The sequence below is a fragment of the Trachurus japonicus genome, chromosome 22 (genome assembly GCF_045865225.1).
Source record: "Trachurus japonicus isolate A0001 chromosome 22, Traja_1.0".
Classification (NCBI taxonomy): Eukaryota; Metazoa; Chordata; class Actinopteri; order Carangiformes; family Carangidae; genus Trachurus; species Trachurus japonicus.
The window spans coordinates 21,979,715-21,995,094 of NC_140928.1; the positions used below are offsets into that span (position 1 = coordinate 21,979,715).

The 15,380-nt window shown below is 43.1% G+C and overlaps 1 protein-coding gene across 10 annotated transcripts in view; it reads right to left on the bottom strand.

Annotated features, from left to right (window-relative positions):
- LOC146964023 (apoptosis-stimulating of p53 protein 1-like) overlaps nucleotides 1-15,380 on the bottom strand; it is a 55,101-nt gene that overhangs the window by 13,684 nt on the left and 26,037 nt on the right. For 3 of the 10 annotated variants that reach the window (XM_085768253.1, XM_085768251.1, XM_085768260.1), the window contains 8 exons: nucleotides 8,160-8,255; nucleotides 5,912-5,968; nucleotides 4,949-5,069; nucleotides 3,852-3,931; nucleotides 3,593-3,760; nucleotides 3,352-3,492; nucleotides 2,090-2,285; nucleotides 1,561-1,689 (listed from right to left, as the gene is read on the bottom strand). In XM_085768253.1, coding sequence (XP_085624379.1) covers nucleotides 1,561-1,689; nucleotides 2,090-2,285; nucleotides 3,352-3,492; nucleotides 3,593-3,760; nucleotides 3,852-3,931; nucleotides 4,949-5,069; nucleotides 5,912-5,968; nucleotides 8,160-8,255 — 988 coding nt within the window. Of the gene's footprint in view, nucleotides 1-1,560; nucleotides 1,690-2,089; nucleotides 2,286-3,351; nucleotides 3,493-3,592; nucleotides 3,761-3,851; nucleotides 3,932-4,948; nucleotides 5,070-5,911; nucleotides 5,969-8,159; nucleotides 8,256-12,235; nucleotides 12,548-15,380 lie in introns of those variants that run through there. The other 7 variants (XM_085768256.1, XM_085768254.1, XM_085768258.1 and 4 more) reach the window with 5 other exon arrangements.

Here is a 15,380-nt window from a genome sequence, read left to right on the forward strand (position 1 = left end):
GGAATATTCTGCTAATTCCAGCTTGGTTCAATGATATATGACTATAAACTACATGAGTATCTGAATGTGTGTGTGATTAAAGTTTTGTGTCTAAGTTATGTGTATGAAATGTGCTATATAAATACATTTGACTTGACTTGACTAAGGCATACCGGTGGTTCAGCATTTTGGGAAATAGAACATATTCACTGCCTTGTCAATAATAGATGAGAATATCAATACCACACTGATGCCTCTATGCTACTTTCATTTTTTCAATAATTAAATAAATGAGATAGCATGCTAGCTTGAGATGCAAGAGGGCAGTTTGTTTTTCATTTGGATGAAGCCACATCATTGTAACTTTACAGCCAGAGTTGTAGACTATGTCCTTTTTACTGCTCCACCCTCTCACCAGGCAGGAGGATGTGAGGAAATAATTGAATGTGGATCTAAGTCCCGACTGCGGTTTGCCCTCAGTTTATTTTTCCCTGCTGACCTTCCTGACCCCGGAGCAGCTGCTGGCTCTCAGATATCATGTCTGTGTCCTTATACACATGACCCTTTCACTCAGGTCATATTCTGTAGCTGATTCAATTATGTTCTCTCTCTCCTCACCATCTGGCCTGTACAGTTGGACACGAAACACTCCGCAACATGCACGGATTGAATGCAACCTTCGATTTTTCACTCCGCAAGAAGAAAGAAATGTGTTCTTGCTCCCAGGCCTGCGAGAAAAAACGGCATTTTGTTCTTGCAGCCACAGTTTGGGAGTTCTCGCAGCTTGTTTTCGACACATCAGCTGGGCAGAACTTTTTTCTCGTATGGTGTCCGTTAGGGCTGGGACGACATGCTTTTCTCCTGATTCGATTCTTCTACAATTTTTTGGATGGCGATTCGATTTAAATTGCGATTCTACGATATTGCCGATTCTCTCGATTTTTAGTCTGCATTTTTAACATTTATCTGCACACAAATACTGTAGGAGCCTATAAATTAACATACTCCATTATAAAGTGAACTTAAACCCTTTTCAAAACCTGTACTCTCTGTATTTAAAAAAGGCTTACAAATGCACATTGCACAATATTTCAAAAAATTAAAAAACATTTTTTTGTGTTGTCCTCCTCAATCAATGAAAAAATTGCCATCTCCGCCATTGTTGTTGTTGTCGTTGGTTAGATTTCCACAGGGATTCCCTGTGTACTGCAATGCCCTGGCCAGAACAAACTTTGTTCTTGTTCTTGCCACCTCGAGAGAACAAACAAATTTGTTTCTTCTTGCGGAGTATGAACAGGCCATAAGACTCATACTTGGGAAATGCTATGTGATCTTTTGTACCTTCAGCCATCAGGCTATTTTATTATTCTGCAAATGGTCGATGAGCCGACAGACAAATTAATTTCCTTTTGGGGATTAATATAAAGTACTTCGTATTCGTATGTCATTGGAATAAATCAAATGAATCATGTGGAAATTGCCTGCATGACACCTCTGGGTGTGTGTGGTAGAATGAGGAACCGGGTGCTGCTAGTGAAGCTGGTGGTGAGTATGTTTCTCTAACACCTTCAAGGGACTCACTGTTACTGTTGCCCCCCCCCTGAGGGGAGCGAGGCCCCTCCCATGTGTCAGTGGGCTCTGACAGGACGATGTCTAAATCTGACACTTTCCATTGGCTGGGAGGGTTCCTGACGCCAATCCTGTCCTCCTCTGTCATATGGCCACACCCACCGCCACCACAATACCACATCACAACAACAAACCACCAAAAACAACAACCACATGCACAACACACACACACACACACACACATCATTGTGATGACATCATAACGATGTGACAAAACATTTACAGCGACATTCACAAAAACAACCACCGCCACCACCACCACCACGACATCAACAAGTGACAAAACAATAATCACAAAGTTTACCAGTAACATCGACACATTAACGTCAACAACAACAACAGATAAGGGAAAGGAAAAAAAAAAAAAAGGAGCCGACAGACAGGAAAAGGAAATAGAAGGACAGTGAGTTAGAGCCTGGACAGAGATGGAAGATAATCAGCAAGAGTGAAGCAACAGGATGGAAGGCTGTTTTAGACCTACCCGAGAGGGAGCGGGTGTGGCTGAGTGGAGTGGGTTTGGGTGGAGGGTCGGTGGGGAGGGGGTACGCGGCCTCCTGTCTGCCTTCAGCTGGAACCTGGATGTAGGGGCAGACGGCCGCCACGCGTCCCAAAACTCCGCCAGCGGGGTGGGAGGAGGTCTGAGGGGAGGACACGCCTCCTCCGTTCATACGGCTCAACTGGAGGAGGAGAGAGAGATGAAGGAACTGCACAGATAGTTTTAACACTAGAACCGCCAACATTCCATGTACTCCTAGAACCGCCAAGAGGTCATTTTGACCTCCATTCATTCTAATGCAAAAATGGTAAATGGACTGCATTTATATAGTCATATACATTATATAACCAGCCAGACACACAACTCAAAACACTTTATAGTAATCCTTCACATACATACTGTATACACACACATACTTTACAAAAAATAACAATAGTCGTTGCTAGGCAACCAAGATAGACGACTCTTTATTTTTCTATTTTTCGAACAGTGTGTGTATATAAAAATGTATAAAATTGTTACATATTTCTGAATTCATGTCTATTTCTCATGAGAGCAAGGGACTGTCATTGTTATGTTCATTTGTTATCTGTTTGACACCTGTTTTAACTGTTTGACAGCTTTTTAATATCTGAACTCGTGTTGTGTTGTGGGATGAGGTCAAAATGACTAATTAACTAAATAACTAACTATCTAACTAACTAACTGACAAACTGAGTGACTAAATGGACATTCTTTAGCCCAGATTGCAATGATTGGAAAATCAATTTTATACATTTTTATATACACACACTGTTCGAAAAATAGAAAAATAAAGAGTCGTCTATATTGGTTGCCTAGCAACGACTATTGTTATTTTTTGTAAAGTATGTGTGTGTATATGAATGTGAAGCATTACTATAAAGTGTTTTGAACTGTGTCTGGCTGGCTATATAATGTATAATATGGCTATATAAATGCAGTCCATTTACCATTTTTGCATTAGAATGAATGGAGGTCAAAATGACCTCTTGGCGGTTCTAGGTAAAATCACTCTTTTTTTCATTCTCTTTTATACTAGAAACGTGAAAACGCATCAGATGATGTAGAACACTAGGAAAAGTCATGGACTGGGAGACATAGGGTTTTCACGCAAACAGAGTTACATGCATTTTAAGCGCGAGAGGTCTAAATGACCTCACGGCGGTTCTAGTGTTAAACTGTCGGGGGAAATTAAAATGATTGACAGTTCAAGAGAGGTTTTGTACCTCTGCTCTCTTCTTATGCAGTCGCTCCCTCAGGTCTCCGATGCGCTGATCCATCACCGTCACCTGGGCATTCCTCTTGTTCAGCAGCTCCTTGTTCTGGGCCAGCTTGCTGCTCTGCTCCAGGTTGTGGCGGTTGCGAGCCTGAAACACACACACCGGGAAAACGCAGCGTTACATGATCCCTTTGGTGAAAACTACTGCGTTTCTCACCAAATAAAGTTAAGTATGAATTATCATTTACCTGCAGCTCCTGGTAGAGTTTCCTCAGCTCCAGCGCTGCAGGGCCAGAGAGGGGCGAGCCTTTCTGGCCACCGGAGACGCCATGCGACCCGGTGTGTGCGCCCTGAGCCGGCGCAACAGAGTGTAACTGAAGGCGCCCTCTCCTCAGATCCTCCAACTGCTGAGTCAGCTGGAAATGACAGTTTTGAAAAAGGATTTAACAACAACTCATACTTTTGGTAGAATCTCTGTTGTAATAAACTCTCCACCCTGAATGTTACCTGGTCCACTCTGACGACTGCAGACTGCAGCTCGGCCTGCTTCTCCTGGAACAGGCTGCTCACATGTTCAATCTCTGCAGCTGGAGACAGACACCAGGAGAGAAATTAGAGACATTCACAGTGACATGAGATCATTTCTTCTGTCTTTATTCATGACGTTAGCTGATTTGATTGTGTCTCTATAGGGTTAAAGGGATAGTTCAACATTTTGGCAAATTGGCCCATTGCCATAATCCCTATAGTTTTAGGAGTAGGTTTGCTACCTTTAATTGTCGGTGCCGGACATTTTTAGAACATTATGAGACAGAGTTGTTGAGACAAATGCAGAGACTGCTTGCTGAAAAACTGCCTCCGATGGGAACATGTATCAGCGGTTTTGTATCATTTTTTTATATTATATATACGTGCTCGGCGCGGGATTTGGACCGGGGTCGCCTGCAGTGAGGACTGTAGCCTCAACACATGGGGCAGGTGCTCTACCAACTGAGCTAAACACCGCCCCGTTTTGTATCACTTTACCTAGAAAACAATTCTGTCTCATAACGTTCTGTTATTATCTCATAGCGTGGTGAATGTGCAGGTCACAACTTGTCCACCAGAGCGTTTTGGAGTTGTTGGATTGTGTATTTGATGAGTTTGATGAGGGAAACCAAGAAATCCCATTAGCATCCGTAGCGTAGCTCTGAACAGCTCGCGGCTCTGCTCCGCTGTTCTAAAAACAACTTGCACCCACAATTAAAGGTAACGAACCTACTGCTATGACTATAGGGATTATGGCAATGGGCCAATTTGCCGAAATGTTGAACTATCCCTTTAAGGTTTCTGAGTGTGTATGCAGCTATAATAGTGTGGTACATTTAATATAGAGCCCATACTGCAGTACACATGCACCTGAGATGAATATCTATTAGGTGAAGAGTTAATATACAATACAGTGTACTACTGTTTAGCACAGGCTTCCCTCATGTCGTAGCAGCAAAACTATTTCAGCAGATTAAATTCATGGTATACGTCTCTTTTAATATGTAGTCATAAACTCCACTGCCTGTAATCCACAGTCATCATCTCTGCAGTGAGTTCAGTGGGTTGAGGCTTACAGAGGTTTCCGTTGATCAGTTTGCTGTAGTCCACTTGACCTCTCATGGCTCGGATCTTCTTCAGCTTTGCCTCCTGGGTATCCACCCGCTCCTTCAGCCGCTGCAGCTTCTCAGCCTCCGACTAAACCAGGAGACGGAGAGCACAAACAACAAAAGCTAATTAATTCATCTTGAGGTAGCATCAATAATAAACAACAGAGTGTTTTAATGCATATACATGTGAGTGTTGCAAAAATTTGAACCAAATTGGCCCATTGCCGTAATCACTATAGTCATAGCATTAGGTTCGTTACCTTTAATTGTCGGTGTAAGCTATTTTTAGAACGGTGGAGCAGAGCCGTGAGCTGCTCAGAGCTACGCTACGGAGGCTCATGGGATTTCTTGGTTTCCCTCATCAAACTCATCAAATACACAATCCAACAACTCCACAACGCTCTGGTGGACAAGTTGTGACCTGCACATTCACCACGATATGAGATAATAATGTAACGTTAAGAAACTGAGCCGTTTTCGAGGTAAGTACAGAGACTGCTTTCTGAAAAACTGTCCCTGAACGCAACGCGCATCAGAGGTTTTGCATGAATTTCCCTCTAAAACAACTCTGTCTGGTAACGTTGTGTTATTATCTCATAGCGTGGTGAATGTGCAGCTCACAACTTGTCCACCAGAGCGTTGTGGAGTTGTTGGATTGTGTATTTGATGAGTTTGATGAGGGAAACCAAGAAATCCCATTAGCCTCTGTAGCGTAGCTCTGAGCAGCTCACGGCTCTGCTCCACCGTTCTAAAAATAGCTTGCACCGACAAATAAAAGTAACAAACCTACTGCTATGACTATAGGGATTATGGCAAAGGGCCAATTTGCCAAAAATGTTGAACTATCGCTTGAAGACTAAATAGAATACTACTACAACTACCACTTATTATTAAAATTTGTTACAATACAGACGAACACAAGGACCTCACCTGTGACTGCCCCTGGTTGGATCTGCCTCCCTGCTGGAGATACCTCAGTCTCTGCTCCTATGGGGAGAGAAGATGATGACATGATGACTAACCCCTATAATCAGCTCTCTACGCCTTTTCATCTCCCACCCCTCGATAGCAAACACTCCCTCTCACTCGCAGGTCCAGAGAAGCAGTTTTCTCAGCTTGTTACTATGAGTGACTGGGCCCCACAGAAAAAGTCAGGAGGAGAAGAACATGCTGCTGCTCTGTCACACTGTCGGTGAACAAAAATAGTTTTGCAGTGTTCTGAGTCATTAATCAAAGCTGTCAGTCCTCCGCCGTCAGTTTGTCCTCTGATTCTCACACACACTTAGGTTTATTGTGGCTCAACAGTTTCACATTCATCAAGCTGTCACTCAGAAAGTGTGTTAATACTGTCTCTGATAACGGTGCTACCATAAAAGATCAAATTTATAATAGAATATACTGTAAACGCTGCACATCTATCCTGTTATTATGTTGATGATCAATTGTTTGGAAGTTCATATAAATACTAAATGTTGTATATATTTTGTATCACTAATTATTAATGTGCTAAAAGATTAGACAGTAATTGTGCCATGAAAGCCCGTGCACGTTCACACTCCGTCCACACAGACGGTTTAACTGGCGGCGCCTGATCCTTGTCTCATCTCTCCAGACAGAGGCTGATTGACAGCTTCCTCACGCCCCTGTTAATCTATTGCACTTGTTACGACGTTTGGACACTTGCCACCTTTAGCGCCGTGTATTCGCTCACATAGTAGGTGACATCATGCAATTCCCATCAAAGCTCCACCCACCTGGTTACCCAGCAACTGAAAACATCTATGTAGCTGTAAGAGCAGAGTAAACAACACTTCAACTTATTATTCCTGAAAAGCTCTATCACCTGTTTCTTCAGTGACCACAGTCCAAATAGAGTGATGCTTGTTTATCTTTTAGTGAGCCCTTAATAAAACACTAAAAAAAAAGTAAAGCTTTATGACTGTAACAGTAATGTACCTGCTGCCATTTCTACACATCAGTTGTAATAATCATGGGGCCATTGATTCTCATTTATGTTAAAGCATTTATCCTACAAATAAAGAATAGAGAGGGAGAGAGAGAAAGGGAATGAAAAACCAGGCCTGCTGTGCTGCTGACTGAGGCAGTTTACACCTCATCTCTCTCTGTGTCGTGCTGGCACGTAGTACAGCTGACCTGCGTGTCTCTCCCACACACACACACACACACACACACACACACACACACACACACACACACACAGAGGAAGAGGGAAATGGAATGTTGGCAAGAAGCCTCCCATCATTCACTGGAACCACACGCACACACACACACACACACGTTCGCACATTAACTCACAATACAAACACAAATAACACGTTACATAACAGGAGCTTGTTTCATTACACTGACAACGTAGGAGTTCATGTGCATGTGGACGGTGGCAGTGCAGTAGCTGTGTTTTGGATCTGTTTTTTATTTATTTATTTTTTTATAGAAATCCTCTGCTCATGTTGTATCATGGCAGCTCGGGGACTTTTCCACCCCGAGAGGGAAATACTTCTGTACTTAGACACTGGAAGGAAACTGTCATTTTAACAGGGAAATTGCTGCTTTTTAAAAAAAGAAAAAAATGCTGAAAATCAGCACAAAGTTGCCACGCTCGGCCTTGAGAAACCACAATTGGCAGCTGAAAATATTCCAGTTACTTCTTGAAACAGACATTTTATCTAATGAGTGAAGAGATTTTCCTCCTCAGCCCCTCTGACGCTTTCCTGGAGTACAAATTCTGCTTCAACTTCCCAGCAGCTGTGGCTCCCCGGATGACCTCACTTCCCGTCTACGCAAAGTTCACTTCCTCGGAATTAGGGATAAGCGACCGTGATGTATGTGTGTGTGTGTGTGTCTCTCTCTCTCTGACACACACACACACACAAAACCTGAATAGTTTTCTCCTGAACCTAATGGAGCTATTCTTTCCTGTCAGTCCTTAAACCCTGACCTGGATCACATGTCCTGTTTAAGGACAACGTATGAGCCGTGATCCTCACACACACAATCACACACACACACACACACACACACACACACACACACACACACACACACACACATTCCTCTGAGGCCTTCGCTGCCGGGGCCTGGTGGCCGACCAACCTTTTCAGACGGGCTCTACTGTAGATAACCTTACACTTACTGACAGGTAATCCATTCAAGTTACCTTGGCGACCAACATCTGTTGCTGAGCCTCTATTTGTTGTTGCTGTCTTGTGGCCATTTCCTGGAGCTCAGAGAGGGTCAGCTCCACACGGGGAACCTACACACACACACACACACACACACACACACACACACACACACACACACACAAAGGTATATATATTTATCAGTCCGTGTCATATTTTAATAGTCTTCAGCCTTCCAATTTCTTCATACTAATCTTCAACAATTCAAGTAATTTCCATTTCATACAGCCTCCTTCTTACATGTTTTAGTTTTACGCTTCAGATGTTGTTTCATCTTTTCAACATTGATTCAACAATTTCTTCATTTAAAGGGACAACGAGGAGTTTTGGAAAAGCGAAGCGTTTTCACACTACATTTATGAGCCTCCTTGCGCACCGTGAAATTCTTTGACCGGCGCAAGACAGACTCATGTTTTCATTCATCAAGAATTAAAGTCAGAGGTTGGAAGACGATCACATACCGTCGTAGTTCCGACCATAAACGGCGATTCGGCGGCGTTATTCTCATGACTCGCCGCAAAACCGAAAGTAAAGAAACGCTGGTCGGCTCGACCAGCAGTTCCACCACCACTAATAATAACTAAATAACCATAGAGACAAAACCATATATTTATCGAAAATGGGCCCATTAACAAGTGTGGGTAGCGGAGATTCATCCACATTAACGTGAGACTTTTTTATAACCAAACAGAAACTCCTCGTTGTCCCTTTAATTCAGCCATTCAGCAACAATTTATTCAGCTCGTTCAGCTTCCAGCTTTCAGCATTCACCCGTATTTCCTTCAGGAAATGCATTCTCTAGTTATATATTAATACAGTGCACCCCTTTACTTCTGTGTATCTCCATGACACATAACTGATGAGATGACACACAGCTGCACACACATCATCTCACACTTTAGGTCATGGAGCACCTGCAGAAATGTTATTGGGCCAGCAGCTGGTGGCCTTGGCAGGGTGACAGAGTTATAGTGTCAGTTGGAGGGATCCTATCTGCCCTGGTCATTTCAGCGCTGTGACACACAGGTATCAACATCAGCTAGAGGGAAAAAAAGAGTCAAATCACACTAATCATTTGCCCCGTGTTTCACCACTGTTGTGTTTGTTCTTGTTGATATTGTACAGAACAAACATTTCTATGATTGTAGGAGGAAATGTTTGTGGCTGTGTGTGTGTGTGAGTACATTTTTTGGGGGGTTGGGTGTGGTGGTGGGGGAGGGGGCGGGGGATGCCTTTAGCAGACAACAGCGGAAGGTTTCAGCCCAGCTACATCCTGCTATTGTGCATGTTCACCCATGGATATACACTAACAGGCGCACACACACAAACAGCACCTGGTCTGTTACAGTTGTGTCCAGCTCAGGGCTCGACAATGCAAAAGTCTCCAAATGTGATGGGAAAGAGGATCAAGCTTTTATCTGAACCAGTGTTACTGCATTAACACAGCAAAGCCAGTTTATACAATCCAAAAACTTACATCTGAATTGATCAACAGACTTTTTTTGTGCTGATGGTAAAACCTTCAACCCCTGTAGCTCTGAAACTGTTACTAAATGTGGATATATTAGCTTGTGATTAGTGATTTAAAGGGCTTGTGATTCAAGAATAAGGACAATATCACACAGATTTCAATCAAACTCAGTGTCTGCCTGGGTTAAGTGAGAAATCATCTCCCATTAGAAGCTGCCGAAGCTCCAGTCAGTTTTGTAAATCCTCACATATCTCAGTGGACACTTCAGTGCCATGACTCAGGGAGGAGCTGATGAAAAACTCAGTAGAAATCAGTTAAACAAATTAAAGCCACTGGCCATTTTACAGCTCAGGGAGTAGATCCTCTGACTCTGGCAGCATTAGCACTGAGCTAAATATCAGTATCAGTGATTAATGACACCGATAGCCACGCCGGGCCAGAGGCAGCATCCCTGCCTTCGGGGCTAACCTATAGCAATCCTCACTGACATTATGCAGACACAGTAATCCAACATAATGCTGCAGACCACATCACGTTTGAGACGATGACATTATGCACATTACGCCGGTCTCTTCCAGTCAGTGGTGCTACATATCATTAGCTAACTGCTGACCTATGGGATTCTGCTGATCCTCACTTTGATGTGCATTATGAAGAATCTGCAGATATGAACCTGCTAATGCACTCCAATCCACTGCTGTCAACTGAGACCAGACCGCCACTGGTAGAATTATCACTGGAACCATGTGGAAACACAGCAGATAGCGATGCAGTTGCATTAAATGTATTGAAACAATATAAATCCAAGGTGCTATTCCCACATTAGGCAGTGACTCAGTGACTGCCTTCATTGTTCTTTAGGTTGCAGAAAATCTGTTTCATATCGATATATATACATGAGGATACATCTCCATTACATATACTCAAAAAGTATTCCCTTTATTGGATATTATCCAATAAAGGGAATAATAATAAAGCTGTAAATAACAATAAAACTGTATTGGATTAGATTGTGTAGTTATATCATATAACTACACAATCTAATCCAATACAGCAGTCCTGTTATGAACTATAAAGAGTACAATCCTCAGTGTTTGTCGACACTGTCATAGAGGTGTTTAATTATGTGTTTTGGCAATGAGGTCAGACTTAGTTGTGGTGTTGCGCTGGGCTGCATTAAATTCAGAGGAGTCTCATCTAAGTAAAGAGGGAGGGCTGAACAGTCTCAGTGTAATGCAGTTGACTTAACTATGGCAGTAGGGTGGGGGCCGATCAGGCCACAGCCCCACCAGGATTAGCCCCGTGTAGCTCCACCGTGTCTGATAGACGTATGACATACAAACGCTTACTGTACACACAAGGTGGAGATATAAACTGTGAACCGAGGAACGGGTCAGTTTGGTGAACTGATAAACTGGATTCATGGTTCATGGAACTTTTCGTCTGGGGGTGAACCAGACCAGTAAAGTTGTGGGTCAGGAAAGCAAACCAGTGAGCTGGAACTCATTATAGACCTGTGTTAAAGCTGGGGGGGCAGTTACCTCCAGGCTTATCACTACACCCCATCATGCAGCCTGACACTGTTTTCACATTCTTACTTGAAAATGTTAAAAGTAGAACATTGTTTATAGCTGCTTTGCTGTGGCTCTGGTGACAGGCTATAGTGGCTGCAGTGTTACTTTTGCTTGGCAGAGCTGAATGGCTGGCAGAAAATGTACCTACCCCTTACAAAAACTCAACACAGCCAGGAAGTAGATTCATCCGCACCTGGCAGGATCATTGTGGCAATAAAAATGCAAAGTTTTACAGATCTCCTGCTGTGTTACTTGCTTTTTGATATGAGCTGTGAACATTTTCTGTTATTGCGCCTTAACATTCAATCAGTTCAAGCAGTATATTTCCAAAGCTGCCTGGCCTCTGCTTGGATTATTACGATATTAACTAAAAAACAATCTTTATTTAGTTGGCAGCACTTTAAAAGTATCAATCATTTTTTGACAAATTTTCAAATGCTAATACAACTCAATTTCTTCTATCACGCCCTTTATAGTTAATGTCCATTGTGTCCATTATGTGAAAATGTGTTGAATAAACTGAATTTTCTTCAACCGTTCACTGCATCTGAGCTTCTAAAAGCAAATTCATTTGATGTTGGAGGTTTGAAAAACTATTTTCACAGGCAGCTTGGTCATCAAACTCTAACAAAAATCTGAAAATCTGCAGTTTTTACAGATATTAGGTTTCCTAAAGCAAACAGTAAGTGACAGGATGTGCAGACTGTCACACTGTTTGGACTAAAGCTCATCGGAGAGTTTAACATCTCATCCTTCTTCTCACCCCCGTGAAGTTTGCATCTCCACATGCTGTAATCTCTACCCCTGTAATGACGACATGCATCCCCACAGCAGCCGAAAAGTTAACAATCCACCTGACACTTAACAGCAGTCTCATGTATTCTACCTCTCATGCTGCCGAGACGCTGCACAAACACAACGCAGACCGCTCCGCTCCGAGCCCCCCCCACCCCGGGGCTGACGTTAACATGCAGTTTGTATCAGCCTCCCGCTGTGCTGTATTTACCTGCAGGCTGTCCCATGTGATCCTGCAGGAGCGGACTTTAATTTTGCTGCATTGTCCTTCAACAGTAAATTCCTGCACCAGATCCACCTCATTCCACTCCATCCTCACAGCCGCTCAGAGAGAGAGACACACACACTGGACCTTAATGGGCTCAGATGGAGAAAAAAATTGTTGCCAGAGGCTTGGAGGGAGAAAAGCTTAAAGGAGAGCGATCCTTATCACAACTTTCCCTCTCTCCCGTCTGCCTGGTGATGTGCTGTGATTTACGACACTCTCTCCCCCTCGCTCTCTGCCTCTCTCGCTCGGCCCACGCTCCCCCTCCCTCTCCCTCTCTCTCTCTCTTCCTCTCTTTCGCTCTCTCAGTTATTGGTGTGTAATCATATGACGTGTGAACAGAGTGGAAAGCCCATTAATGTGACACTGCATTCAGTTATTACCAACATGTAAACCTATGAATTGGCACAAAAGACAAAAAGAAAGTCATTCCCTCTATAGAAAACAGTAGCTCCCTCTTTCCCTCTATCGTCCCATCTTTCTATCATCCTCTCTTTTATACCTCTTCTGACACTCCAATTATCTCTTATCTCTATTTCCCCCAACCTTTCATTCTTCTCTTCATCCCCTTTCACCCCTTCTTCCTCTACGATATCTTTTCTAATCATTTCTTCATCTGCATTCCTTCATCCATCTCTCTCTCTCTCAGTCCTTGTCATTCCTCTGCAGCTGGCTTTTTGCTGCAGCGACTTCCCCTTCTCTCTCTCCCTCTCTCCCCCACACACACCTCCCCTCTTTCTTTCTCCCACTTTCTCTCAGAAGGGAAATCACTGCACCACAGCCTGACGGGGCACGAGCTGCTCTCAATCAAGCCTCTGCCTCCAGCTCCAGATGTGTGTTCTAAAGGAAGAGGAAGATGAAGATGATGATGATGTCGATAATGTTGATGCCGGCAGATTAACGGCCAATGCGAGCGTGCGCCGCAATCTCGTGGCACGCATTCCCGCCAGATGCGGCACGACGCGCGCACACGCTCACGACATGTATGTGCGTGGACGACACACAAAGAGTAGCAGCTGACTCCTGCTGCGTCATATTCTCCTCCTCTCCCTTTCTCGCTCTCTGCAACACACACACACACACACACACACACACACACAGTGACATGTGACTTAACTGCTGCGTCATACATTTTCTCTTTCACTCTCTGAAACAGACACACATCTGTTTCACTCTGTTTCACACACACACACACACACACACACACACACACACACACACACACACACACACACACACACACACACACACAGACACACACATCCAGTAATGCAAGCAGACTGGAATTTTTGCCAGTGCTGTTGTTCTGGGTTCAGGAATCTGTGGGTGTGAGTGAGTGTGTGTGTGTGTGTGTGTGTGTGTGTGTGTGTGTGTGTGTGTGTGTGTGGCGATGACAACATAAAATGTGGGACAATTTAACAGTGATCTATGATAATGTATACTGTAATTAAATATAAGTCATTATTAGCGCTTTTGGAATTGGACGACATTTTCCTTCATACTCAGCAGCAGTTAGAGGCTGATACTGATACGTTTGAACTGCTAAACTCTCCAGCAGAAATGGACTCTTTTACAAGACTTTAAAATTATTTTTGGAAAGTCAGCAACTCTTCAAAGGAAAACCTCCAAATTTGGGGGAAAACGGCCGTGACTGTGACTGGCGTTACACTACATGATACAACAAAATCCTCAAGTGTTCCCTTTAGATAGCAATCTGTGCAAATATAGGACTACGTTAGATGTTCCTTTTTGCCTTATAACATTATCTGAAGTTGATTCCATGGCTGATGTAAGTCTAATGTCTTTGATAAGGAATCTAATGGCTACAAATCTGTTCTTAGAACCAAATAAATAAAAACATTTACTGGACCAAAAAGATTTCCTCTGATTAAAGGGGCTTTGGTTTTATTTCACCAGGCGAGTCAGCTAGCCAATACAGGTGAAGGCCAATGACTGCTAAAACTCAATGTCATTTCAGTTCACTCGACCAATTGTTTTTATTCAATTCTCGAGTCATAGTGAGTGAAAAATCCTGAACTAGGCAGGACATAGTAACAAAGTTTTTTTCAACAGAAAGATGTGGTGCAGAGTTGTTTATTGAAACAGATTGATTGTAGGCCCATGGTCAGGACCGTTGCTTTCTGTACATGTTAAAATCTTAGTGTCTTGTTTTGTTGTTTTTTTGGTCCTATTCGATACCCTGGCGTGAAAATCCAGGCCTCTATATTATGTGTTCTGGTTGTATTTTTGTGTTTTTTTCAATGGCACCACATGCATTTGGGTGTTCATTAGATTTCCAGTGTGTTGTACACTCTTGATTGCATTTGTGTTGTTGCTGTATCCATTGTGACACACTGATGGGGTCGATTATCTATACTACCCTGTTGTCTTGGCTCTTTGACTCCCTTTGTTGGGGATGGACACGCCCCCTGCGGCCACACACCTGCATCTATTTATTCCTCATCAGTGTTTTGTGTCACCATACCCTGAGGAAGAGGTCAGGTCGAAACGTCTGTCCCGTTTGTATTTTAATGAAACTATATTTTTCTACATCGAGGCTACAAGTTGAGCGACTGCTTTTTTCTCCTTAAAATCTTATTGTCTGGCACTTTTGAATGTACAGTTAAAAGTTTCTCTTGAAATATAAAACATCCTCTAGTATTTTTGACAAAGCTGCAGAAGAGCTGCAGACGTGCAGAAGGTTCAGGGCTTTGATTGGACTATTTGCTGTCAATCAAATCTGGCATCCCTGGTGGAGCTGCCTGCAGGCTTTTCCTCTCCTCGATCAGTCAGTGCAGTATAACAGACTGTGGTCAGACACTTTCCTCTGCAGCTGATGTAAAGTCGCTGTTACATTCAGAGTCTGGGAAACGTTTGAAGTGAGTGTTTACTCAGGATTTATTTAGTTCTGGACAGGATTTTTAATATCAAATCTATTTCCACTGAAGTCTCATGTCAAAGTTCTCCTCTAATCTTGTCAATGGAAGACATATCAAAACCGCACAAAATGAAGTGATTGCTAATGATGGGATATTGAAGACAACTGTCCCGCGTTGCTGCAGTCCGCTGGTCTTTGTGGCAGATTTACATA